This window comes from Candoia aspera, chromosome 1, assembly GCF_035149785.1.
Source record: "Candoia aspera isolate rCanAsp1 chromosome 1, rCanAsp1.hap2, whole genome shotgun sequence".
NCBI lineage: Eukaryota > Metazoa > Chordata > Lepidosauria > Squamata > Boidae > Candoia > Candoia aspera.
Window position 1 is genome coordinate 215461367 of NC_086153.1, and position 26420 is coordinate 215487786.

The 26420-nt window shown below is 37.3% G+C and overlaps 1 protein-coding gene across 1 annotated transcript in view; it reads right to left on the reverse strand.

The window, feature by feature from the left end:
- CCDC93 (coiled-coil domain containing 93) overlaps nucleotides 1-26420 on the reverse strand; it is a 41374-nt gene that overhangs the window by 13145 nt on the left and 1809 nt on the right. Inside the window, exons 2-17 of the mRNA XM_063288725.1 lie at nucleotides 24721-24834; nucleotides 24265-24359; nucleotides 23466-23577; nucleotides 23159-23257; nucleotides 21223-21279; nucleotides 17459-17559; nucleotides 15076-15112; nucleotides 13156-13248; nucleotides 13014-13064; nucleotides 12438-12524; nucleotides 8233-8349; nucleotides 6826-6888; nucleotides 5394-5467; nucleotides 3339-3420; nucleotides 1735-1806; nucleotides 200-271 (exon numbers count right to left, since the gene is read on the reverse strand). Of these exons, the coding sequence (XP_063144795.1) occupies nucleotides 200-271; nucleotides 1735-1806; nucleotides 3339-3420; nucleotides 5394-5467; nucleotides 6826-6888; nucleotides 8233-8349; nucleotides 12438-12524; nucleotides 13014-13064; nucleotides 13156-13248; nucleotides 15076-15112; nucleotides 17459-17559; nucleotides 21223-21279; nucleotides 23159-23257; nucleotides 23466-23577; nucleotides 24265-24359; nucleotides 24721-24834 (1326 nt within the window). The remainder of the gene's footprint in view (nucleotides 1-199; nucleotides 272-1734; nucleotides 1807-3338; nucleotides 3421-5393; nucleotides 5468-6825; nucleotides 6889-8232; nucleotides 8350-12437; nucleotides 12525-13013; nucleotides 13065-13155; nucleotides 13249-15075; nucleotides 15113-17458; nucleotides 17560-21222; nucleotides 21280-23158; nucleotides 23258-23465; nucleotides 23578-24264; nucleotides 24360-24720; nucleotides 24835-26420) is intronic.

Genomic DNA, 26420 nt, shown 5'->3' on the forward strand with positions numbered 1-26420 from the left:
AGAATCAATTGCTCCAATGCAGCTGCTTCCCTGGGGCTGCTCTTTGTTGCAAAAGCTATTTTTAAAAATAATTGCTTGAAATGATGTTTACATTTGGAAACATTCGTTTTAAAAAGTTAACATTCATACGTTAGCCAGAAATTATGTTGAACATGATGGGAAGACATTTAGCAAGTCCATTTTTCCCCAGCCTACTCACCAGAAGCAGTCTGATCTTCTGCAGTTTCTCTTTCTCAGTTTTGTATTGTTGGTCTATAATTTTAGCAGGTTCCTAATATTCAAGACATAAAAATATCCACATTCATGTGAACTGAACAAAACTCCACTGAAACCAATCGGATGAGCAGAATTGTGTACACTAATAATCACCATTTAGTCCTACACTAAATGAAATTCCTCATTCTTGCTCCTTGTCAGAATGAGGTTATTGATTTCAGAAGACAAATGGTTAATGATGTAGATTTTGGTTTAAGAGCTGAGAGTTGAAGACAATGAGAGAAAGAAAAAAGAAAATCTCATGCATTTTTGAACAACTCAAACACATCCACACACGATGCAGGTATGTATGTGTGTGTATATACATATACTTATACACACACACACACACGTATATTAAAAAGTCCTAATTCATACCTAGCTCGGCCTTTGCCTAGAAGGCTAATACCTTCTGATTCTGCAATCCTTCTTCAGGTTGGGGCATGTTTCTTACTTGACAGGAGCCAGACTAGAAAGCCAGACATTTCCCGTGACGGAAGGCATAAGAACAAAGGCATAATGAAACTGGTTGCTCTTCCCCCTTTTAGAAGCTCGCCTGAAAGAGAGGGAAACTTCCCTGCTCCTGATTCATTGCTCAGTGTTTGAGTTTTCCAGGCTTTGTTGCTCTCTGCCCACTATTTAGACCAGCTAGTACAGACTTGATTAACTCTTAGTACTTCAACTTCTTGAAATGCTTTTCCCCCATTCATTACACCCTGGGATATCCATGAATGGACTGAAGCATTTCAGACTCAGCTGGCTGTAAAAGAGACTCTCTTTCAGAGTCACAACATTCATTCATTCATTCGTCTATTATTTTTAATTTGCTGATAATCTGTTATTAAGTGTATTTTAATATTAATACGATTTTGTAGCTCCAATAAATAATGGAGGGGGGAGCAGACAATATTTATGAAATGTCATGTCCATAACTCGACTATGTAGCATTCACTCACCACCAAATACACACACAATTTTATGCACAATTAATTGAATTTTGATTTAATTTTACCTACATTTTACAAAAGTTTAACATCTTAAATTTCACAGAAATATGTTTTTGGTTCAGGCACATTGCATGAAATCACACAATCGCATGAAATCATACAATCACCATCTGAAAAGTTTTTTGATCCCTTCAATAAAGCAGTATTTGCTTAAAAGATACACAGTATTAAAAAGAAAACAACTATGTGCCATCTAAGCATTATCTACTATGTATTCATCTACCAAGTTTTGCATAAGAAACTCCTTTCAATATGGACAAGACAGGACAGATATTAAAAGAAGATGTGTATTAATTTGAAAGTAACTGTAGGTAAATGGCATCATGCATATCTAGGGCCTGCCAGCTAGAGATTAGCAAGAAAAATACTGTCAGTTTCTAACCAGAACTAGCAGATGATTGCAAGTGTTTTCTCATTCAAACACATTTATCAAGGAAGCAAAGGACAGAAAGCCCTAGTACTTGCTGTTTACCTTTTCTTCTCCATTTTCAGCTGCTTCCACTCTCAAACTTTCAATGTTTTGTTGGAGGCGTGCCATCTCTTCCTTAAAGAACAAGAAAAGTAGAAATAGTTCCTTCCCATTAGCAAACACTGCACTCTTTATTTTAAAAAAAAGGAAGCCAAGAACTGCATCTGCTACAGATTAGGTGTTCGAAGAAGTGAAGACACACATGGACTGGCAACAAAATAAAATTAGACCATTGTGATTTAAGATGAAATTTCTTTTTCTGATAAATAGCATGCTCTAGTGTCAACATTTGCATGCTTTTTTGGGAGGTGGGTGTGGGAGAGAAGCACAGATTTTTTTTTCTCTGAAGTATTTCTTGCACCAGGAAAGGAAAATAAAAAAAGTACCCTGGCTTGAAAATGTCAGTGTACCTACATGGATCAAAAATCCAACCACCATCAAGATTACAGGGAAAAAGTGGTTGAAAAATGTATCTGCATAACAACTTCCATTAAAAAAAATCAACAGAGATTTTGAAGACACAACATTTAGGACACCTGATGAGTCTACTAAAAACAAGTGTTATCCAGAAAGGTATTAAGATACTGGAGTTGAAAATTCATAGGACATTTCATTTCTCTTCTCTTGCTTCCTACATTTATCCTAATACCTTTTCAGAATAAAATGCATGCCATCTGCACAGCAAAAAATAGTACTCAAAATTTCCCTTAGCAAGGTGCTGTTTCAGCCTCCATGTGACATTAAAACCTCATGCAAACGTTAATCACTGTCTAATTAATAAGTTCCTAGGCTGCCTGGGACTACAAATATGGTAACATAGGAAGCAACCTTATACCAGGTTAAATTAATGGTCCATTTAGCCTAGTAATGCAACCAGAAATTGTAAATCAACCTTCTCAAGTATGGACTTCAGGTCCCAGAATTCTTAACAATGACCATGCCAGTTGAGAACTCTGGGAGTTAGAAAACATATATCTATTTATGACTTAGCACAAATCAATCCAACTAAGTCTGTATTTACTAGATGTACCTGAAGATGCCTGGAATTGGACAGGGGACCACTAGAACATTAACTACGTGACATTCATACTGATATTTAACCATCCTGGCTAACCCAAAATTAGCAAGTGCTGAGACAAGGTTATTCAGCTCAACTTTGCTGTTTACTGGAATCTGAAGATCCACAATCCAGATAGATGGGAATAAGTCTGATCTAAAGAATATGGTACCCAAATAATTTCCAGTCCCTGAGCTGTCTTCTCAAACAAAAGTCCACTCCTGATTATTTCAACTGTCTTAATTCTAGTAGCTTAATTTAGGTAAGAAAAATAATTTTGCTGCTATTATTGTGAAACAATTGGGATTCAAAACCCTTAGTCAATCTAGGCAAATTTACAGTCTGGTCATCCCTGCACATCCTACATATACAGCATGGTTTGATCACATGTAAGCAATTATTTTGCTATACAGTACTGCAAAGTGAACATATGTAACAGGATCTTAAATGAGCTACTACATAGTGTTACACAAACAGTGACAGAAGCATATCTAGATCCTTGAAGGATGCTCTGTACAGACGCAGCTTGGAATAACTTTCTCAAACTTACCCTGCAGTGTGCTCTAAATTCTTGTTCTTGACTTTTAAGATTCTCATTCATTGCCACCAGTGCCCGAAGCTTCTGCAATACACTATGATAATAATATGTATGAATTATTCCTGAGGATTTAGAACATTTATTCTAAAAAATATATAAGTATTAGGGGAAGGGAAAACCTTTTTTCCAATTATCTGAAACACTCTAGATGCTGCCACAGAATGAGAGATGACAAATGGGCTTAATAAAATGCAACTCTGTGAAAAGCAGCCATCTAAGTTACAGTACTAGTTACATTTCATCCTATATAAAACATTCCTAAAATGTAAATTTTGAAAAAAAAGGCTTAGAACAGGAACTTCAATACAGTATTTATAAAAGAGGATCTAATAGGTAAGGTTCAGACAGACGTTCCTAGAACACACCTGTTTCAAAGGAACACGCTTAACATTTCCATTCAAGTAAATGAAACTTAACAGTACTTGGATCAGGTTGATGGTATTCTTTTAAAAAATAAGTAAAAATAGGGATCAAAAGTTTCAGTGGGAACATTTGTAAAACATTTTGGTCCATAATTTGTTTTGACACGATTTGAGCATTTTGGGCAAACTCTGAGTTCAAATCACTGCTGGCCAAAGATCAAGACATCTAAGCTACAATTCTGCCCACATGTATCCAGGTGCTTGAACACCATATCACCTAGATATGATAGACATCTCTACAGCAGAGAGGGAGAGAAAGATAGAGGAACTACCTTTCCCTGTCTTACACCAGCAAACTGACAGGTGGGAAAAGCTGCTGCTTTTCTTCTTTTCACTTTGTACCTGTGCACTGTGAATACATAGCTTCCCTTGGCACACTTGTAGCAAGGTTCCTTTTTATCTCCTTAGGGATCAAGAAAATATGGCTGTGATCCTTCTGAAGCCACAGACTGGCAAAGTCAGATCCCCATTTTTAAAAGAAGACCCTTCTCTCTGAACACAGGGAGAAAGCTTCAAAAATATCCTGTAGCCTTTGGAATGCACCCTAAAATTGTACTGTAAGTCTTCCCATCAATAATAAAATCACTAGTGACTAAGATCTACCTTAAAAGGTTATTGTAAGTAAGAGAGCGCTGTGTTCCAAATTTAAAGAGGAAAAAGGTGACTAGGAACATGCATGGGTGGACCCAGTGCACTGATGGTAATACCTTAAAGGAGCCACATTTTTCCTGGGCTCACCATGCCAAGGATAAGAAGAGGTCCACTAAGGGCAACATCTTTCTCTCTGTGTATGTACTCACACACACACGCATATGTTTGTGTGTACACATAGACTCTCTAAATCAGTTCACCACTCTTGACTTTTATGATTATTAAACCAAAGGAATCTTCTGAACACTTAAAAATTACCAAATGTCATTCCCAAGTTCTGCTTCTTAAAAGTACAGATACAGAGCATTGCTTCAAAAAGATTTTTAAACTCACATACACTCTAGCAAAACTAAGACCATAACTCTTGGTAAATTAGAATTAGATTGTAATCCATTTAATTCCATGGAGAAAAACAAATGTGTGGTTTAAAGCAATAACCCTTTAAAAATAAATTAGTCATCAGTATTCTGTATCTAGCTGTTGCAAAACATTCTGATTCTTTCTAAAAGCTAATGCTTGCTGCACTTATCTTTGCTGATATTTAAAACCACTAATCCACCCTTCCAAATATGCTGCTCAATATAGTAAATAATGAAGAATAAAGGCTGTGAACAAAGGTCTATAATTTTGGGAGGTAACATCTTGCTCTCTCTTTTACTGTGTTTCCAAGCTGCTTTTAAAATTGTATAGCGTACATAGTGAAAACAAAACTTTGAGCCAAATAAAAAACAAACATTTTAATTGTGTTTAGTCTTCCTAGGTTCTCACAATATTAAAAAAAAAAAAAAGATAAATCAATAATACTAGATGTGATCCTTGCTGGATATAAGATTCTAGTTACAATAACATATTTTATGGAAAAAAAAGATTTCTAAACAGTAAGATATGCCATAAGAAAGGGATAAAGCAGAATGGGAATGGATGTAGCACATACTTTGCATCTGCTTGGGATTCCACCACTTCCAAAGCTGCCAGTTCCTTGTCCAATTTTTCACTATATGATTTAACCTAAGAAATTAGAATTCAAAGCAGATGCTGTAAACACATTTAGTGGATCAAAAGATGGTTAAAAGAAATCAATCTAATCAGCAAGAAACCCCTCTAAGATTTTATCTGTCTCTGTAACGAACTCTTGGCAACATCTGCCAACCTTTTCATCATATAACTAGCATGGTTTCTAAAAGCATAATTGCTTTTTCCAAACAGGCAGTGATAGCAGATCACATGACTTAATATACTATCTCCAACACATTCAGCATAATTTTTCTTGTTTGACCACAACTGCTATATTGCACTGTTTGGATACTTTGAAATCTAGAAACAAGAAACGTGAAGCAGACGTAACACGTATTTCTACAGAAAACATTCCGTATTTCAGTATGGAGTGAGGTGTGCTGACTCCACTAATCCATTCAACATTTCCAGTGGTGACTGAATGCTTAGACCTTCTGATGCAATTCTTCCACTAGCTTAGGCATAGCAATGATCAGATGCACTAAGACACCCAATGCCAAAGACACAACTTGAATTCACCCCTTGATTTGTTTTGTTCATAGTTGGGCATATATATGTACCCAATTAAACCGCTGAGCTGCCGATCGGAAGGTCGGCGGTTCGAAACCGCGTGGCGGGGTGAGCTCCCGTTGTTAATCCCAGCTCCTGCTCACCTAGCAGTTCGAAAACATGCCAATGTGAGTAGATCAATAGGTACCGCTTCGGCGGGAAGGTAACGGCGTTCCGAGTCGTCATGCTGGCCACATGACCACGGAAGTGTCTACGGACAACGCCGGCTCTAAGGCTTAGAAACGGAGATGAGCACCGCCCCCTAGAGTCGGACACAACTGGACTTAATGTCAAGGGAAACCTTTACCTTACTATACGTAGGTAAAAGTTTAGGCTACCAATCCTGGGAGTAAACCCAAAGTAATTACTTGGATTTCAGAACACACATGGCTTGGAGTGACATGTTCTTAGAACTGAAGAAAGGCAGAAGGTCTCTATGAACTTCAACAGAGTTGCTGGGAGTCATGTGGCATATAAATGTATATTATTATCATTACTAACAATGTGCTCATCAAGATTATAAAACCAACAGTTTTGATGGGGAGGAAGAATAGGCAACAAAAGCATTTTAGGGAATCAGTGCAATACATTTTGGTAACTGGTGTAGCCACCCAATGGAAAGATTTTAGTATTTCACTAAAAAGCAACAATGAAACCTGTACTGCTACAAGCTGCATCTTACTCCTTTGATTTGCTTATGTGTACGCGTACAATTTTAAATGGCTCCGTTCATTTTCTGCAATTCTTAGGGGCAGGTCTGAGAAAAGACAGCAGGAAGAAGGGTTGGAGAAAAAAATGTTTACCTCGTTTAGTGTCTTTTTAGCCTCATCACATCCTGCTTGTAAGTCAGCACATTTAGCCCGCAACTATTACCAGAGAAGAAAAATAGCAAAAGGAAATTAGCTGATCAAAAATTTGTCAAGTGAAGTATTTAGCCCAAAACAGTAACAGTTCAGGGAAGTGGTCTATACACACTTCTCATGTAATCTCACACCTATTTATCTACTCACTCTGTGTAAGAGATTATATGAAAACTGTTGGAATTAGTTTTGATGGTTTCTCTTATGCATCCCACTAGGATTATGGAGTCAGAATCTTTTACTGACATACGCAAACACTGATCATTCCTCATCTATGTAGTCAGTCCATCTACATGAAAAGTAAATTTAAAAAATCAAGAAGCCCATGGTAACAAAATTGTCAAGAGAATATTACCTTTAAAAAGTCCAACCAGTATTTGCATAAAGTTTCAAGTCAGAGGATCCATGTTTTTTAAAGAAAGAGTTTTTATAATAGATAAAATGATTTTCCTCTCTTATTTCTTGAATAATCATTCTGAAAAGAGTACATCAGAAAAGATATACTGTATGGAAACACTGGTTAGTCACAATAGCAAAAAAAAAAAAAAAAAATCCTCCCAGTTTATGCAAAGGCTTTAGGGCCCATTTCTCAAATTTGTTTCTCAAAATCCTGAATGCCTCTGAAGCAAGATCTTAAAATATCTGAGATTCTGTCTTCTTGCTTCTACAATAGCATCTTCCATTTTTTTTTTTTACAATGCATTATTCTGCCTTCTCCCTCTACTCCATTGTTTGAAATTCCACCTCTGCAGTGCAGCAGATGCTTAGAATGGGGTAAAAATCAAGAAACAGAATCATATAAGGGAGATGGACTTGACTCAAGTCAGTGGGTTCTCCTCAAGTCAATGAGTTCTCCTGTGCTATATGAAAGTAGCAGCCAAAAAAAAAAGAGTGGGGGGCACTGGGGCAGAACAGATGAATAGTAAAAGTATAACACTGCAAAATTATGACTGGTATGACAACCTTTTTAGCAGTGACCAATTGAGTTTTATATTTTAAAGGAATGGTAGTGAGCTATCACAGGAGATCCTCCTTGCTCTGGAGGAAAAAACAATAACCCTTTTGAGAGAATTTGCATAAAACTAGCCAATTCTGTGCACTGTTAAATCAACAATAATTTACATTCAGACGATCAGAAGCAGAATGCTGCCACTATCTGAGAAACAACCTTGCTGTCAAGATAGCGTCTGCAGTGGTCATTAGATGAGGGTTTGCCCATGCTTATTTTGATACGGATTTCTCCTCTCTCAATACACTGAAGTGAATTCCAACACTGCAAGTCAAATTCTGCTGTAGGTTTAGAGGGCAGAAATGGTTCATGACAGATATATAAGCCTTGTCCAAACATACCTCATCCAGCTGTTTGGTTTTCTGCACGATCTGTTTGTTTAAGGAGGCCACCTTCCTTTTATGCTGCTGGGCAGCTCCAAGTCGTTCTGGGCGTTCTTCTGAAGAAAGTTCCGATTGCTGGGGGTGGGGTGGGGTGGGGGGTGAGGTAAAAAACAGGGACACAACTTAACATTTAAGGTTTTGCTAGCTTCCCAAGTACAGTTTGCTGGCAGAAGTTTACACAGGGCTGTTCTATAAAATGGCAGGTAGCCACTGGCAAGAAGAGCTGCATGTGCCCATGTAGCAAATACTGAAGGGACAGAAACGTTCCACCCAGGAGGAGGATGGAACTGATCCAAGACAGGTTCCATAGACTCACTTTCTACTCCACTCCTTGAAGTTAAGAAGAAATATGGACACGGATGAGTGTGGGGAGCCCACTACACTAAACACGTAGTTTTAAGTTACAAAACTGGTCTCTGTCGAAAGGAAAAGCCCTACAGCAATCTCTGTTAGGATAGTTTTGCATATCTATATCTATAGATATACAAATAAGAGCCTCGTGTGGTGCAGAGTGGTAGGCAGCAGTATTGCAACCGAAAACTCTCCCCACGACTGGAGTTTGATCCCAGTGGAAGCTGGATTCTCTCTTGGGTAGCCGGCTCAGGTTGACTCAGCCTTCCATCCTTCCAAGGTTGGTAAAATGAGTACCCAGCTTGCTGGGGAAGGCAACGGCAAACCACCCCACTATAGTCTGCCAAGAAAACATTGCAAAAGCAGCGTCCCCCCAAAGGGTCAGACGTGACTCGGTGCTCGCACAGGGGACCTTTCACCTTTCACACAGATATAGAAATATAGATATAGATAATTTGATATGGTAGCCTTTCTACCAAACACATGTTGCATTATTTAATAATTGTAGCTACAATCCTTATCTTGACCAGGTCTCGTTTCTCAGGAAACCTGCAGAAAGACTGGGCTATAGTCATATGTACCCTTCCTTAGGACTTAATTCCTACTGAAATCAAAGGAGCTGGCTGCCAAGTGAGCAGGCACCGGAATCAGGACCAAGACACATCCAGGTCCAATTTTGCTAGAATTTTAATACATTACTCTTGTTACTACCGCTGCATTCTGTCTTTATTCCTTCCAACCCAACAAGATGTTGGCAATAAATTATGTAATTGGTCTTGGGACTCTGCCTGTGAATCAATGGTAAAATTTTCTGAAAACAAAATGGAATGGCACCAAATCTGGTGTGGGGCAGAAGCCAGCAAAAGAAACACTGACTTTGAAAAAGGGGGGTGGGTGGGTGGGTGGGTGGGACCCAGAAGACCTAATTTCCCCAATATATCCCTATGGGAGAGACAGCTTGGCAGCAGCTGAGAATGCTGCTGTCACCTCCATTCTAAGTCCCCTCCTTCCCACAGCCAGACTGGAACAGCCTCACTGTTTTCATTGCCCAATGCAACTACACACAGACATAAAACATGGGGAGACCAGAAAAACACACAAACACAGAAGCAACTCATATGTATGTATCCTGATTAGATCTTCACACAGGCACAGGCCACACATATGCACAGACGCTGATTAATCCTGGGGTGAAAAGGCATGCACAAGTACGCACACAGAGACACAATGCCTTATTTCATTGCAACTAATAAAATACAGCTGCTCCTAGTGCCACTGATGATAAAGGAGCTGGAAAAAAAAGGAAAAGCCATGCTTTGCATGCTTTCCCTCTCTTGATTATTTCTGCACTTATAAAAATAGTCTATGGACCTGTTAGATAATGTTTTTAATATGAAGCAGAGCACGTACAGATGCAAACACGTGAAGCACTGTGGCTCTTTTACTGTGTTTATTTTCTCTTAAATGTTCCCACTCTCCAATGAGTCAAACATAGTTGGTCAGTTTCCAGTAGTTATTTTTATTCAAACCAATAAGAGTATTCAAATCAACCTGGAATTGGCCTGATCCAATCAAGCTTGTAATCAACAAAGGTGGCAATGAAAAGTGTACCTCTAAAATTATCAGGATGTTCTCTCAAGCGTCTCTCCAGCTGCTTCCCTTTATTTTGCAAGCTTCCTTTTATTTTATTTATTACAATTATTTATGTCTTGCATTTCAGGATTAAAAAACCCCACTGACCTGGCTTCTAGGCGATGTGAAGAATTACCAATACATTATTCATTCCGAGTTCATTTAAAAGTGACAGCTGGAGCCTGCTCTGCTCAGGGACTGCACTCACATGGCAATTGACAATAACACTCGGGTTTTGGCAGGGGTGCTGGGAGGAAGAGTGGTAGAGACACTGCAGGTTCTTGAAGGTACTTTTGAGCTTTACTAACTAGCTCAGCTGTCACTTTTCTTCATTTGCAGAGACAGATTTATTGAACTTTTGGAGTGTTTGTGACATGAGTTTGCATTTTTAGAAATGTCTTTCTATGGTTATTAAACATGCTGTAATACATATTAAAAGGCATGACTGTATCATATATTTGTGTAATAGACAGGTAATCCTCGACTTACAACCATAATTGGGCCCAGAACTTTGATTGCTAAGTGATGCGGTCATTAATGAGGCATCATGTGTGACTGATTTTATGACCTTTGTTGCAGTGGTTGTTAAACGAATCACTTTGGCCCTTAAGTGAATCACTTGGTCGTTAATCGAATCCAACTTTCTCCATTGATTTTGCTTGTTGGAAGCCGTCTGGGAAGGTTGCAAATGGCAATCATATGACCCCAGGACACTGCAACTGTCATAAATACATGTCAGTTGCCAAGCACCCAAATTTTGATGATGTGGCTGCAGGGACACTGAGACAGTCGTAAGTGCAAGGACCAGTTACAAGTTATTTTTCCCAGCACCATCGAAACTTCGAACAGTCGCTAAACAAATGGTCATAAGTTGAGGACTACCTGTATATAGTTGCACATACATGTATATAACTCTTTGGGGGTACTTTGTTTCATAGAAAGTTTCAGTAAAACAAATCCTTGTGGCTGCTTCATAAAGAAGCATGTCCCCCTTATTTCTAAAAGGAAAAAAAAAGGCTTGGCAGCCTCTCCTCAGACTCCTTCAGCTCATGCAAAAGGCAGAAGAGATTCATGAGTAGCTTCCTCTGGCTTTTGAGAGCTAAGAAGACGTTCCAAGACACTGCTCTTCTCTCCATTACTTGCCACAGCCCAAAATGGCTTCTACATATAGGTAGCACTTCTGCAGACAGCTCTTCGGGGTTTCTAAGTGACAGAAGAGGCTGTGAGGATGCAGGAAGGCAGACTTCAAGTCAATGGAAGTGCTTTGTCAAGGCAAACTTTGTCATCTCTTTGCCTGACAAAGAAAATTGTGTCTCCTCTGAAGCACAAAGCTCATCAAGATGAAACTTAGGCTACACACACACACACACACACACACACTCATATATACACACAGACATACACACACACACACACACACATGTAGTCTTTGTTATTTGAAGTTCCATTACTTATGATTTCATTTTTTTAGCAATTTCTCCTAGAAGAGACCAGAACTTTGGGTCTGGTTCACATACCTATGGTCTTTTTGTTGTTGTTGTTACTTTATGCATGCACAAAATGTCAGTTTTTGCACACTGAAAAACATGTTTTTTTTCCCCAAGTCTTGTCTGCAATTTTGTCATCCATGGCTGTAGGCTGGAATGGAACCCCCACGAATAACATGGGCTACCTGTGTCTGTTGGTTTTCACATTATAAATTATGTTTCTCCTCTGTACAATTTCTTTAGTGGAAAGGTGCCATTCAAGCAAAACTCTAATTTAAAATGATCTTAATCTAGTCTAGCTCATAGGATTTGCAACAAGATAAATTCCTTTTCTAGAATGTCAAGTATAACTGTTACCTACTTATAACATAGATACACATTATGTCAGATCCTGACTGGAAAGTCACCTTCCCTAATTCTATGGAAAAGGACAGTTAGTGCTTTAGGCTGCAGGGTGAAGAATAAATCCATAAATTTACCTTCCCATTCTTCTTCCTGTGGATGGAAAAAATATTTATCTCTGCAAATGATGCAGTCTGGACACAACCCAGGATCAATAACACACCTCTCTTTGCATTGGCTCACACCATCATTATTATTCTAATAGACAGAAGTTTGTTTTAAAAAAAGTTGAAATATTGGAAGTTGAAAACAAAACAGCCCCAGATCAAGGTTTGTTTAAAAATATCCTACCTTTTCAGCATATTCTGATACAATCTGCTTGATCTCGTCAGACTGAAGTCCAACTATCTGGCCTACGGTGCTTGCAGTCAATCTGCCCTGAAAGCATAGTTCACGTTTGTTTAAGGCATACAAATGCAGACCTTCATGAAAATCAGAGATACGATGCAAATTGTTTCAAGAACTTAATTATTTCCACAGATATCCCAGTTTGCTTTTCCCCCCTTCCATTCCATTCCCTTCCCATCTCTTTTTTTCCTTTTTTGAACCATGTCTGTTTGATTGCAAGCTTACCACACGGGCAGTGACTGTCTCATTTTCCTAACTGTGCATGTGCTTCTTAAGGAGCATTTTTGGCAAGTGAACAGATAAAAATTAACAAAAATATTGAAACTCCTGGATGACCAAGAGGATTTCTGGGTATATCTTTGCTTCTATTTCTTTAAAATGAATTCCATGGTGTCTTTACAAGCCACGCAAACAGCTGACTTGTGTCTCCCTTTTAAACTGCCAGATGCAACCAAATAACAAACATTAAAAGCAAATAATGAATTTTCTTCTTGGACACGAAATATAGTACTAATTTACCTCTTCTGTTCCCATTGCAGCCATCTCAGTCATCAATGTTTTGATACGAAGCTGATTAAAAGAGAAGGGGGGGCAACATCAGAAAATTGGTTTTTGAACATGATCCCAAGGTTTCTGGTCAAGGAATATCAAGTATGGGCACCTCTTCAGCAGCTTGAAGGTCATCCTCAGTATAAACTTCAGTTTTTCCTGATGATGCAAGCCCAGCTGGCAGTACAACTTTCTTGTCTTCAGGCTATTACAAAAGAAAGGATGCTTGTAAGCTTAAAATTAAAAACCGATGGAATCGCAGGACAAAAAAATTGTCAACATACAGCCATGTCCAAATTTATTAAAGATATAAGGCTGAATCCAAACAAGTACAGTTTGGTTCACACACTATGCTAATTCACGGTTTGTTGGATGGGTATGAACATGTGCTGGATTCCAGCGAGGGGGCTGGTTCCCAGGGGGCGAGAGCATTCCAGGCTGATAAACGTCTTCACAGCCGTTGGCTGGGAAGGTTAAGAAGCTCAAGGCAGCCCCTTCTCAGAGCCCTTTTGGGTTATTTCCTTTTGCTTGGTGCAGTAGCCTCAGTCTGGCAAGATTCTGTCTGTAGGATAGGAGCAATAAAGAACTAGCGTTGGAATACCGTCTCAGCGTGGTTTCTATCCCCGATGACCTGACAGAACACCCAAAGACATAATCCATAGTTAACCAATGACAATGGGTGGCTTCACATAGCACACCAAGGGAAAGAAAGCAAGCACCCAATGTTATGGCTTTGTAGGATGTTTGAACCTAGCCTATTCTTTCCTCCATTACATGTTATTCCCAAGTAAGGTATCTAGAACAATTAAAAGAATGGAGTCACATTTGCCTTCTCCAAACCCCTGCAACAGGTTCTACTTCCAATCATTTGACACCTGCCTTAACAGAAATCCAGAACAAGCAGGATTTCCATGGGTGCAGAGGCTTTTGCTCACTTATAACTGAGATTAAATGGAATTCCTCTGCAACCTCCTTTCCAATCGGAGGAAGCCAGGTGCTGATGGCAGGCTTGCAGGCACACTAATTTCCAATCCACTTCCATGCACCCTAGGTACCGCCAATCTTTTGGGGCTGCTGGATAGATTTGGAATTTGTGTATTTATTCTATTCAATTTGTATAGCCACCCATCTCAAACCAGTGACTGGAATGCTGAGCATGTATTACAAGCACTTCCATACAATGGCTGCTAGTGGAAATCTGTTCGTTCAGAAAAAGGCTACCACTGAAACAATCAAGTACAAAGTACAGTTTGAGCACATACAACCTGACGCCCTTGGTAGCACTCCCCCAGGATACTAATTAATTACTGCCCCTGCTTACTTTTGTTCTTCTTCTGGATAAGCAGGCATACTTCCTGACAAACATTTTATTTTCTAGAAACTTTGTGGGACCCCTTTGAGCATTTTTGGAAAGAAGCAGGATGCTCAAGAGTGATGTGATTTTTTTTCCAGCAAGCCAGCTTCCTATTTTTAATGATTTTCTTTTATAAAAGTTAAATGTGGCATAGACCCTGATGGGAGCTTTCTAGCACCTATTCAGCATCCAGAGGAACAACATCCCCCAAGGCTTGATGTAGTAATAGTTTTGATAAATTTCTTAAAATCAGGGGGGAGGGGTCCATTCAGATATCCAGGGGGATGCTTTTCTATAGAAAGGGGGCAATAATTGAAAAAGCTTCCTTCCACAATCCCTGAAAATGGCAATCCCTGAGTGAAAGGACACAGGATGAAAACTATGAGATCTTATTAGGTGGGCAGATACTTTTGGGACAATGAAGTCCTGCAGATATCCAGATACTGAGCCATGCAAGGTTTTAAACATGACAACACCTTAAATTGTAACCAGAGCTTAACTAACAACTACTGCAGCCCTTGTACTGTAGTGGTGTTACAGGAGCAAATGGTGAAATCAAAGTGCCACATTTGGGACCAGCTTTCAAATGCTCTTCATGGATAACCTCATGTAGAATACATTGTAAAAGTCCATTGAGGAGTGTCTAAGGCATGTTTATCAAGGAAGAAACAATCTTACCTTCTCAATTTTTCCTTGCTTGCTGAACCCATACTTCCTATAATACGTAAACAGAGAAGACAAAAAAGATTTTTGTAGCTTCATTTTAGTTTAATAAAAGATGTCAGTTTGCCCATGCATAAGGAGCTCTCCACACAGAAATAAGAACTGACAGCTCTGGGTTAGTTGTGAGTTCAAAATAAGTGGTGAACAAGCATCTTATCTATAATCATTGAACTTTCACCAACACTGGAAAGCTCTACAACAGTGCAACAACAAGCCAAGACGATGGGGTCATTCCCTGTAAGACTGTGACGTAAAATGTTTGAGCAGCTGGGGATCCAGTCTCCTACCCTTTTAGGAGGTAATCCAGTGATACGGCATCATCACTGAAATAAGCAGGTCCTTTTCAACCGTTTTTTGGCAGTTTGAGGGAGCTCTAACACAACCTTCCTACAAACAATCTGAAATTACTAATTTTTAATTGTACTTATGTCATTTTTCAGTGGTTTTAATGTTGGGATGGGAGGGATTTGCCTTCAGAGGCCTCCAACTCCCATTCCCAACCTTAATTCGAATAGAAACGAAAAAAGCCACACTGCAAAAAATCTGCCACTAAAATTTAGCAGCTCAGTCCTGGAGGACATGAAACCCAAGGTTGCCTGCACCAATATAACAGCACACAGTCCTGCTTACTGAACATGAAAAATAAAAAGTTGCTCACATTTTTGCTACTTTAGTGCTGCTTGTTGCTGGACTATCTAACGAAAGACCATTTTCGTTCCAAGGGCATTTCACTGGTCCTGCAAAGCTAGGCTCTTTTAATCTCCCTAATGTTGTGCATTTTCTTTTCACATGCCCTTTCCAGTGAACTTCTAGTCTGAACATATCCTTCTGCTGCAGCTCTATTTCACCTTTCCCTAAGAGCTGTCAAAGCTGTAAACACAGCAGACAAGAGAAGGGCCACAGCTTGGTGGTGGAACACCTGCTTAGCATGCAAAAGTCCAGCCCCTGATATCTCCACTTTGCATGGAAAAAGCTTGAGCCTGAAACTCTGGATGGAAAATAACGAAGGGTACTTGTTGTTTAAAAGATCCTTTAAAACTACCAGTCAAGGTATGATTTTAGCTGCAAAAGACAAAGACGAGTATTCCTCTGGAAGCTGAATACAAAAGGTCCGCAAAATAATAATCCAAAGGTCTGGGCCACCTTCATTTATGGAAAATGAAGGGGACATTTGGTATTTAGGCTTAGCAATCCAATCTGTCGTATTTTATTAACAGTTAGTGTTGGGTCAAACACATGCCAAGAGAAAGGGCGTGATACTGTCAGGCCAAATACGAATCTGGAACAATCCTGAGCAGGGCTGAATATTTGAGTTTGTGTATTGTGGTTTGTTTCTGAATACATATTTTGGCACGAAGGAACTAGTGAAAGTGAAACCAATTAGAAATTACTATGACAGAGCTAAATAATGAAATCAGACTGCTTTGGCTTTGTAATAATACACCATTTAACACGTGATATAGCTGGGGTTAAAGAGAAATTTATTTTCATGTAATACCCTGCAAAAAAGTTTTACATTGAATGTTTGAATAACTAAGACTGTTCATCCAATAGCACTACTAAATAATAAAAGTGCAGACATATTAATAAGAAATATGCAAACTCAGAACAAAACACACAAAGGAAAAATACTCACAAGAAATAACCAGCGAAACTAAGAGGAAGGATAACAAAAAGTGATGAAGATTTGAAAATATAGCTAAGGCTGCAGCGGAAAAGCCATGAAGAAAAAATTATCAAATGTTTCTCAATGAGAGACTGTAAAAACAATTAAATCTGATACTCAAATTGATAAGAGACTTCAATCATCAGTATACAAGTTTCACAAATACATTTGCTAAGTAAACTTTCTGGCCATTCATTACAATGTACACATTATTTCAGAGAATATACCAAGCTGGAATCGCTGAGGAAAGTTTTGATATACGTCTTATATATAAATGTTTTACTTTTCACCTCAGACATGGTATTAAGAGGCTTTTCACCACCTGCATCTACTGTTAGTCTTCACAGGTACCAAGAATATTCACTATTTCATAGCAATCTAGTTCAATACAATTGTCACTGCACTGCAACAGTTCTAACACCTTCGAAAATTCCAGGATATATTCTATAGGACACATTATTTCATGCAAAGTACAAGCCAAGCCTTGTAGGCTCACTACCATCCCATGTAAAGTGATCCTCAAAACCTCCAACTGCTACGAAGTCATCAGTATGGTTCAGCAAGCTATCTTAATGATTTTGTCATAAAGAAATACTTAGTAAGTTTCCATGGAACTACCAAATTCTCCGGCATGTAGCTTAAGTGACATCACTCTTAACAAGATTAATTTACCTGCCATATTCCAGAAGTGTAGCATGAACTTTGGACTCCTCATCTAATAACTTTTCTGCTCCTACTCGTCTTTGATATTTCCTCTGTGGCTTGTAAACCTCCTGGAATACAATAAATATCCATCACACTATTCCCTTTTGGAGTAAACGGAATTATGCAAAGTGCAGAAAGGAAGTAAGAAACAGTAAACCAAAGAAATTAAGGCATGGAGTAAGAAAAGGAAATAGAGCTGAATTTAAGTAATTTACAACACCAACACCATTTGCTGTATTTCTCCATACTTTTCATCCTCGCAAACTATCCTTGTTTTCACCACATCCTTATACCACTTCATGTGCCACTTTTTGTTTTTTCCCAGTCATTCTTTTTGAGGATCTCATCAATTCCAGTCAGCCACAGTTTTCTCAATCTTCCTCTTTACTCTCTCTTCATATATTTGTTTTGTGATTTGAACTCCATTCATTCCCTCTATATGACTAAACTGCACCAGTGTGTTTCTTTCCTACTGAATGCATTTATGTATTCAATCTATATTTATTCAGCACCTATTCATTTCTGACCCGATCTCTTCATGTTTTATCATACATACTTCCCATTGGTAATTCTCCTGACACACTCAACTCTATAGAGCACATTCTTCTAAACAGCTGTTTTGGCTTATTTCAACATATAATCATTCCTTGCAATAGACTACATACTACCCAATATTCTTCCACCAGCATTTGCGTGTGGAAAAAGTTTCTATATTCATTTTCTCATCTTCAGCAACATTCTACCAAAGTTCACAAATGCATTCATTTGTTCCGTTTCTTTTTATTTTTTTGCCATTTATGTATAACTTGCAATCATTCATTTTTCCTGACACAACTGCCTTGGTCTTTGATACATGAATATTCAGTTCCATACTCATCTACGTATCATACAAGCTAACATTTGTTGCAGATCATTTGGGTTCTCAGCCAGCAAAATGGCATCACTTGCATACAAAAGTGTATGTACGTTCCTGTCCTCAGCCAACACATCTCCGTTGTGACTACAAGTATTCCTTATACATTTATCCTTAAATACATTAAATAACCAAGGAGACATCACACATGTTTATTATTCCTTGCTAAATGTGAGACCATTTCCTAAGCTTTCTATTTATTTTCATGTATGTGTCACACTCATCATATATTGCTGTTATCTCATTCAGCAACCAGTGTTCAACTTCATTCTTGTGCAAAACATTCCATAATTAAAGCCTATTCATTTCATCATACACCTTCTCCAAATCAGCAACAGTACTATAAACTCCTTCTCACGTTGATACATTCTTCAATAACCTGCTGAAGAACATCAGGCTAAATGAACCTCATATTTTAGAATTTAAATGATCAATAAGGGAATTATGCAAAACCATCTAATCCCAACAATTTTTCATCACAGAAACCTTTGTTTCTTTTTTATGGTTCATTTTAGCTAATTCCCAAGATTGCCTAACAGATTTGGATGACGTTCCCCAAACATTATAAACTCAGAAGCTGGTAAATCTATTTCAGCATTATACAATTGGCTAGTGTCAGTAATTTCCATATCATTCAAATTGTTTGGTTATGCCATCTTTTGCACAGACTGTCCAGTTTTTTTTAATTAACACACATACACAGGTGCACACATGCCAACTTTAAAATCTACAATATCCCTGAAAATAAGAGAAATGCTGGTCCTTTAAAAAAGAAATACCTTGCATACTTAAATAAGACTTAATTTTGAATCACTGAAGATAAATGATCATTAATTCTACTTCTAGTCTTGAATAATTATGCTTAATTACCAGACACATAATTATGGCTGCTTTAGCTAGTTATATATGGATCATTTTGGCATAATTAAGATGAGAAAATGAAAAGCACGCATTTCATCTATAATAAATTATTAAAAACTATAAAACAAGGCAATGCACTTAAATTTAGAGTAATACAAGTGAACTGAACAAAGAATGACCAATGTGTGACCCTGCAAATAATCCACTTAGATTCAGATTGAAGTGAAGTCTCAACTAATTTGATTCTGTTCCTAGGAAATATATACGATACTTCTGGTAATTCTTTCTTGTCACTAATGTGTAATAAGAACAGGCTTTATATGTGAAAAATTTATATATGAATAAGCAGACCTCACCTCACCTCCTCCATCTACATGGCTTTGCTAAATCAGATAGAAGAAGAAATGTCAACAAAACTGATAAAAGTCTTCCTTGAACCGAGCTCAATTCCTAGCAACTACATGAATATGTCTGTGATATTCCTGGCAAAGCAATGTACTGTACATTTTTGTGTGCTGATTGGGTTCTTGGAATTATTCTAAGAAGGGAAGCTTTCTAAACACATAAGTATACTTCATATTTCTCCATAAATTCTGACTAAAATAATGGTGTCTGAGCCATATAGACCATTTTTATTACACATTTATTCAGGATTCCAGTATCTTTTTTAACCATCTACTGTTTATTTCACTGGATGAAAGGCTACCATGAAACTATGATTAGGGATCCTCATTAGTTTGAAATAACTGAAACATATAATAGGCAATCATAGGAATCACAGGGAGGGAGGCAAGAAGGAAGGAAGAGATATAAGCAAATTCAAGTGGATTCTGAAACATGTCCTTCAATGCAGCCCATTCTTGTTCTGTGCGACATTTTTTTTTTAAAAAGGAAGAAAACAAAAGAAATGCCTTTGTAGGGAGTACTTTAGAACAGCAGTGTCTGAATTCTGTTTGACGTCATTACCCTTTGTTCTGACACAGTGACAAAGGCAGTTTACTTTCTCTTAGGTACAATGACAAATATGATCATTGTTTCCACAACTTGGCCGCTCTCCTCCATTGACTCTGCCAGAGGAAGATACGTTAAGAGCTTTTTACCCTCTCTCTCTGACGTTTTGATCAATGTTGGCACATACGCAAGTGGGTAAATCTGTTTTAAACCACAGTACATTGGCTGAAATGCACTGTAAGCCATGCAAATTATGCATCTTTAAATTCGCATTTATGTGGTATTTGAAACTGACACACCACTTCCTACAGGGACAAAAGGAAAACCCAAATGTATTGTTAATATTCAAAACTTACTCTGGGATTTCAATATACCACAATTCTATATGCCACATAAAATTAATCAAACATTTATTTATTTATCGCATTTCCTCACCACCCATCTCAACAAACGACAAATTTACCTAGTAATGCTATCTGAAAAATAAGAGAGAACGCTTTTTTATTTATTGTCCCCAAGAACTCTCCCTATAAAGAAAAGCAATAAATTGGTAACGCAAATTTGACAGCTGTATGCTGGAAAATACATGGATAGCTGAAACTGGGAGGATATCTGCTAGGAATCCTGCATCCCATCCTGTGTTGTGGCCCATGCTAAACCACAATAAACCACATTATGGTTCACAATGCACAAATCCAGCCAAATCCACTGTAATTGCTAATGACATGGGAAAGAACTTTTTTATCATTATATTCTTTGCAAGGAGGGTGAATCAATTTGTAACAAAATATAACATTAATAAGAAATATAATATATGGATATCTGTACTATACTTAGAATTCATCTGAAAAGGTTTCCTAAGTAAAAAGAAAAAAAAATATTTTATATGCAGGGTCTATTTGAAAAAAGAAAAGAAAATAGAAAGATGGTACATTGAAATCAAACATTAAATTTTGAAAACTTTTGAAAAATCATCCAAGTAAAATGCACCACACTTTCCACTTACGCTGATCTCATTAACAGCTTTTATAGCCTTTTCTTTTCGTTGCATGAAATCATCATCCTGCAAGGCAATTGAGATAATTTTAAACAATAGCAATACATTTTCAGTTTCTACAGGGCTAGCAAAGATTGGAACCCTGTTGTATAATAACTGTGATGCTCACACAAAAATGGAAGATATGTCATTTTGGTACTGTAAGAATACAATTGCACAAGTACTTTTTGGGTCATTAAACTCATCAGGACTTACTTCTAAATAGCCACAGATACAACAGTGTCATTTATGCTTACATCCTATACTATATAATACACCATACTATAACTTTAGAAAAGATACTTGTCCAATCAAAAGCAAAGGCTTTGGACTTTATTCATCACATAGAAGGCAGAAAAAGATGCTTGCCAGCTTACAAATAATAGACCCAGCTAACACAAGAAGATATACTTGTTCTGGCATTAAATGTTTTAAAGATAGCTCAATGTCTTAATGATAGCTCCTAAACACAAAGGTTTTAAGTCTGAAGCACCTTGTTCCAGTAGGAAGGTACAATGTGAATACTGAAAACCAATCAATTTTTAATGACAATGTGCAAAAGCTTTTGAATTCAAACTGTTCTGAATTCAGAATATCTTGTTTCAGGTTTTAAAAAGGTTATTGTTTTTACTGAGCTGTTCCAGATTCAAAACAGCCTGCTTTGATTATCTTGAAGGTGTTTTAGCTTAAATAGAAAGTGTTCAGGCTATGAAACACTATTTTGAGGTAAAATACTTCCAAAATTATTCAGATGGCATGTTTTGAACAGAAAACAAAGGTTTCAAATATTTCACACAACAGTTTCAAATCAGAAGCAGGATGTTTCAAATGCAAAACAGTTCAAATTCAAAACTTTTGCACACCCCTATTTTTTAATCATAAAAAAGCATTACAATTAGATTTTCTTTCCAAAGATGGATGGGAGACAAATAACTGGAACATATTCTGATTTTCTAACATAAAAAAACTGAACAAGAGATGTTCTTAAGATCAGTGGACAAACCTACCATATAGAATTGTGAAGTAGTATCTCATAAGTATGGAACATTAGACATCAAATCCCAATTTCTCTACAGAAAATAATATTGTAATAAAAAAATAGCTATATGTATATGCGAGGAAATCGATGGCCAGGAGCCAGGTTCTGGCTGGCAAAAATCTCTCCAGAGGGAAGGAGGGATCGGGGGATGGCCCACTTGTGCTCTGGAAGAGCTGCTCCTTGTGAGGAGACCGCAGGAATTGAGCTTCTTGTGGTTGATTGAGAGTTGAGCAGCTCTGAAGCTGAGGGATTATCAATGCACCCTTGTCCACTGTGCAGCCTTTATGGACATATGACTGGCAAAAGCCTCACTTTCTTAAACACCTTTGGATTTTATTAATTTACAACCTAAGAGAGATATTCCAAATGGCAGGGAAGATCAAAGATTCTTGGTGAGTTGCCTTCTTTTTAGAATTAAGAAGAGGAAAAAAAATGCTATCTTAAAGGATTTTGACTTAAAAGCAATGAACTTGTGATTTATGGTTTTGATGATTATTCAGGATAGATTATAGAAAGAAGAGAGTCATGATGTAATTTTAGCGATAAAGGTTAAAATATAATTGTTATTATAATTGCTGTGAAGTATATTGGAAGCCACTTCTTTATGTCTTTATATCTTCCTTTATATCTTGCCTTTTCTTTTTCTATTTTCTTCTATTTTCGTTTTTTATTGCACTTTTAGCTTTTTATGCTATTTCTTTCTTTTTCACTTTTTCTTTTTGTTTGATTCATCAGTTTCTGTCCTAAAATCTATGAACTAAAACGGCTGCGCAAGCTTACTTCAATCCCGTACAATTTAAAGATGCTGAAGAGAATCACTCTTGTTGCCGGTTCTGAAATTACAGAAGATAACAATCAAATGTTTACCTCTGGTAGACTGTGTATCTTTTGAAACTGAGATATGGAATATGATCGGATGTAATCTCCCATTTCTTCCCGGGTTTCTATTGCACGTTTTACAAGCCACTAAGAGCAACAAAGAAAAAGGAAGAAAAAATGTGGGAAGGGGAAAAAAAGGAAAAATTAATGGCATTAAAGTAGCAACTTGCATGCTTACATAGGATCTTGATATGTTACATCTATCAAAAAGGCAATTAAGAAAACGTACCTCTTCTTTTAATCAACAGAGCTATTTGCCCAAGAGAGTAATCCTTAAAAATCAAGAAACATGTACCTGTATTACAGGAAAGATGTGAATGAAATCCAATCCCTGTATTTGATGTGGCTCCAAGCGGTGAGGGCATTTCATTCTAGGCAAAACTGATACAATTTTCTCTGTTAAGGCACTGGAAAAAAGCAAACATGAGAAGATTTAGAAGTGTCCAAATGCATATACAACATCCTGAAAGAGCCCTCTAGTGGCTAAAATTGAACTGCCGGTGAACAACACAACCCACTAATTTCTTTAGAAATGTCACCTAATAGAAAGAGCCTTATTTTTCATGTAAGAGGGTATAGGATTGCAGTCTAAAAGACTGAAATGATAAAAATGTTGCACGCAAGAACTCAACAATATTAAGACAGGTCTGCCAATTTCTGTCACAAGTCATTTGAATCACAGCCTCAGATCTTCTAGAAGAAAAAAGCTCAGAGACAAACTTTTAAATATTTAAGACGATCTATCATAATATGTCACTTTTAAGGTGCATCTTGCTAAGAAAACATACAGATACATATCGGAGATGGACTGGGGGCTCCTCATAACAGAGTGCAACGATAAGTATACCCCATTCCCACTTGCATGGGTCAATGAAAACAGCATTCAGTTGTGATGATTTTGGCATTACCTAAAAATTGATTTGAGGATTTGAGAATAATGTATAGAAACTAAGTGTCTATCTTACTTTCATGGGTACTATGAAACTCAAGATAATTGGGAACTCTTGCACAACTTTCCCAGATAAACAAAATTTGTGCTAAAGACATCATGCAAGCCAAGAAATTACTTTCCAAGAGTTTCCCCACCAGCTTACATTTTTTGACCAATTGTTGAGTTTTCCTGGAATAATAAGTCAACATCAATGTCAAAGTTGCATGTTGTGATACACCAAGTCATGCCACCAACAACCTAGAACGAGATAAACATATTCATTAAATTGTCTGGAAAGGAAAATCCAATTAATGACATATTGCCACCTGTCAGCTTTAATGTAATTCACACTTCTTTAACTTAGTAGCAGTCCCAGAATTTACTATCGAATGCAAGATGTCTCCTTTCAACTCATACTAGAGAAGCCATATTTATTTCCTTTTACTATAAAACTTTAGAGAATTAAAAAAAACAAAACAGTTGTTCTTTTAATCTGTACTTCATTTAAAACATGTAGTCATTGGTTAAAATCAGCAAAATGATGAAAACTTAATCTGCTGATCAGAGCATGCAGCCTACACACAGTAATCATAGTAATGATGCATGAATATAGTCCTACCTTATCAAAAGGAGACAGACCTTTAATTCTTGCCCTGAAGTATCCAGCTGCAACCAAGAGCTCTAAAATTTCACTTAACTTGATATTTTGTTCTTCATCCTCTCGTGTTTCAACCTAAAAGATAATTAGAGGGCTCTATGTTAATAAAAATTATCACTTTGGAGTGGGGTGGTGCACAAATCAAATCAATCAGTACATTAAAATAAAATTTCTTTTTTTCAATGCACATTTATATCATAGTACATGTTTTCTACAGATTACCTCATGATATACCTCAATATTATCATAACCAGTTTTGCACACTCAAAGAAGTGTCCAAGGCTGAGTCTTCATTTCAAAGGATGGTCCTCTCCCTGCCTCAGCAGAGAGTAAAATGTGAGACATCTCTGTGAATATAAGATTACAGCTTAAAAATTGTGCTATCATATCCCCAAATTGTTACTTTTATGTGACTATGTATTTTAATACTACTTCTGCCAGAGCTCCTTGAAGATAATGTATTATGTATTTATTAAATTAGTATCTTGTCTTAACACCAGAAATAATGCTTAAGAGAGGGATTTTTATCCTATTGTGAAATATTTTGTGAAGAAAACTTACTTAAATATAGCTTATTTATTTGATTTGATTTGATGCTGCCCAACTCCAAACTACCCTGTATACAGTTCTGTGAATTTATCCAGATCAGTTCAAAACCTAAAACCTAAAGTATAATACAACTTCAAAGGTAATGTTACCAATTCATGCCTCCAGTCCTCAGTTATGGTTAACAATACATGTGAAGTACAAAAATGCATTTGTTTTATTATGACTATAGACTGCCAATTCAATAAAAATAACTGCCAGCGGTTTTGCATGTGTACCAATCCCAATTATTTTTCACAACATAGGAATGTATGTGAAGACAACAAAGTCCAAGTTCAAAACCATGGGCATCTGCAAATGCACCACAAAAATAAACCTCTAAATCAAATCAGTGATTCTCAAAATATGGACCATGGATTACTGGTGGAGATCCAGCACATGATCTAATGCAGCCTCTCTATATTCACAGGCTAGTGCCCCATCGCTGCCTCCCTGGAACCAACAGCCATCTGGTTTGCGAGAATAGATCAGTGGCTGAAAACTCCTTCCCTGAAACTCACATGTGATAATACAAGTAGCAATATAAGTAGTAAAATTCAGGAAACTTAATTTCAAAACTATTACCAAGTTTGGGTCCACATGAGCTATGAAACTATGATTTTGCATAAGCAACCCCAAAAGAAATGTGCAATTAGGAAATGCAGTGATGAATATCTAAGAGAGGGCTGGAGATTCACCTAACCCTAGCCCTATAATAATAAGATTTCTGTTAAAGAACATTCTTGACCAGCAAGTTCCTACTAAGACCTGTAATGATTATGTCATGGGTTCCACTAAAAAATTCAAAGGATGAATTAATATTTAATTTTGGAATTTTGGGGGATATAATATTTAATTTAAAGACACCTTTAAAAATGGAGACAGATAGGAAGGTACGTACAGATGCAACCAGAACAATCATCTTATTCACCATAAAATGAGAACTTCGATGATCTTAAAAATGAGGACCCAGGGAATGGGTGGTTCCTGCATTTTCTAAATGTTTTAGTGATCTAGAAAGGGCTTATCTGTACAACTCAATGTGTTTTCCCCTTGTTCGCAGGAAGGATCGAAAA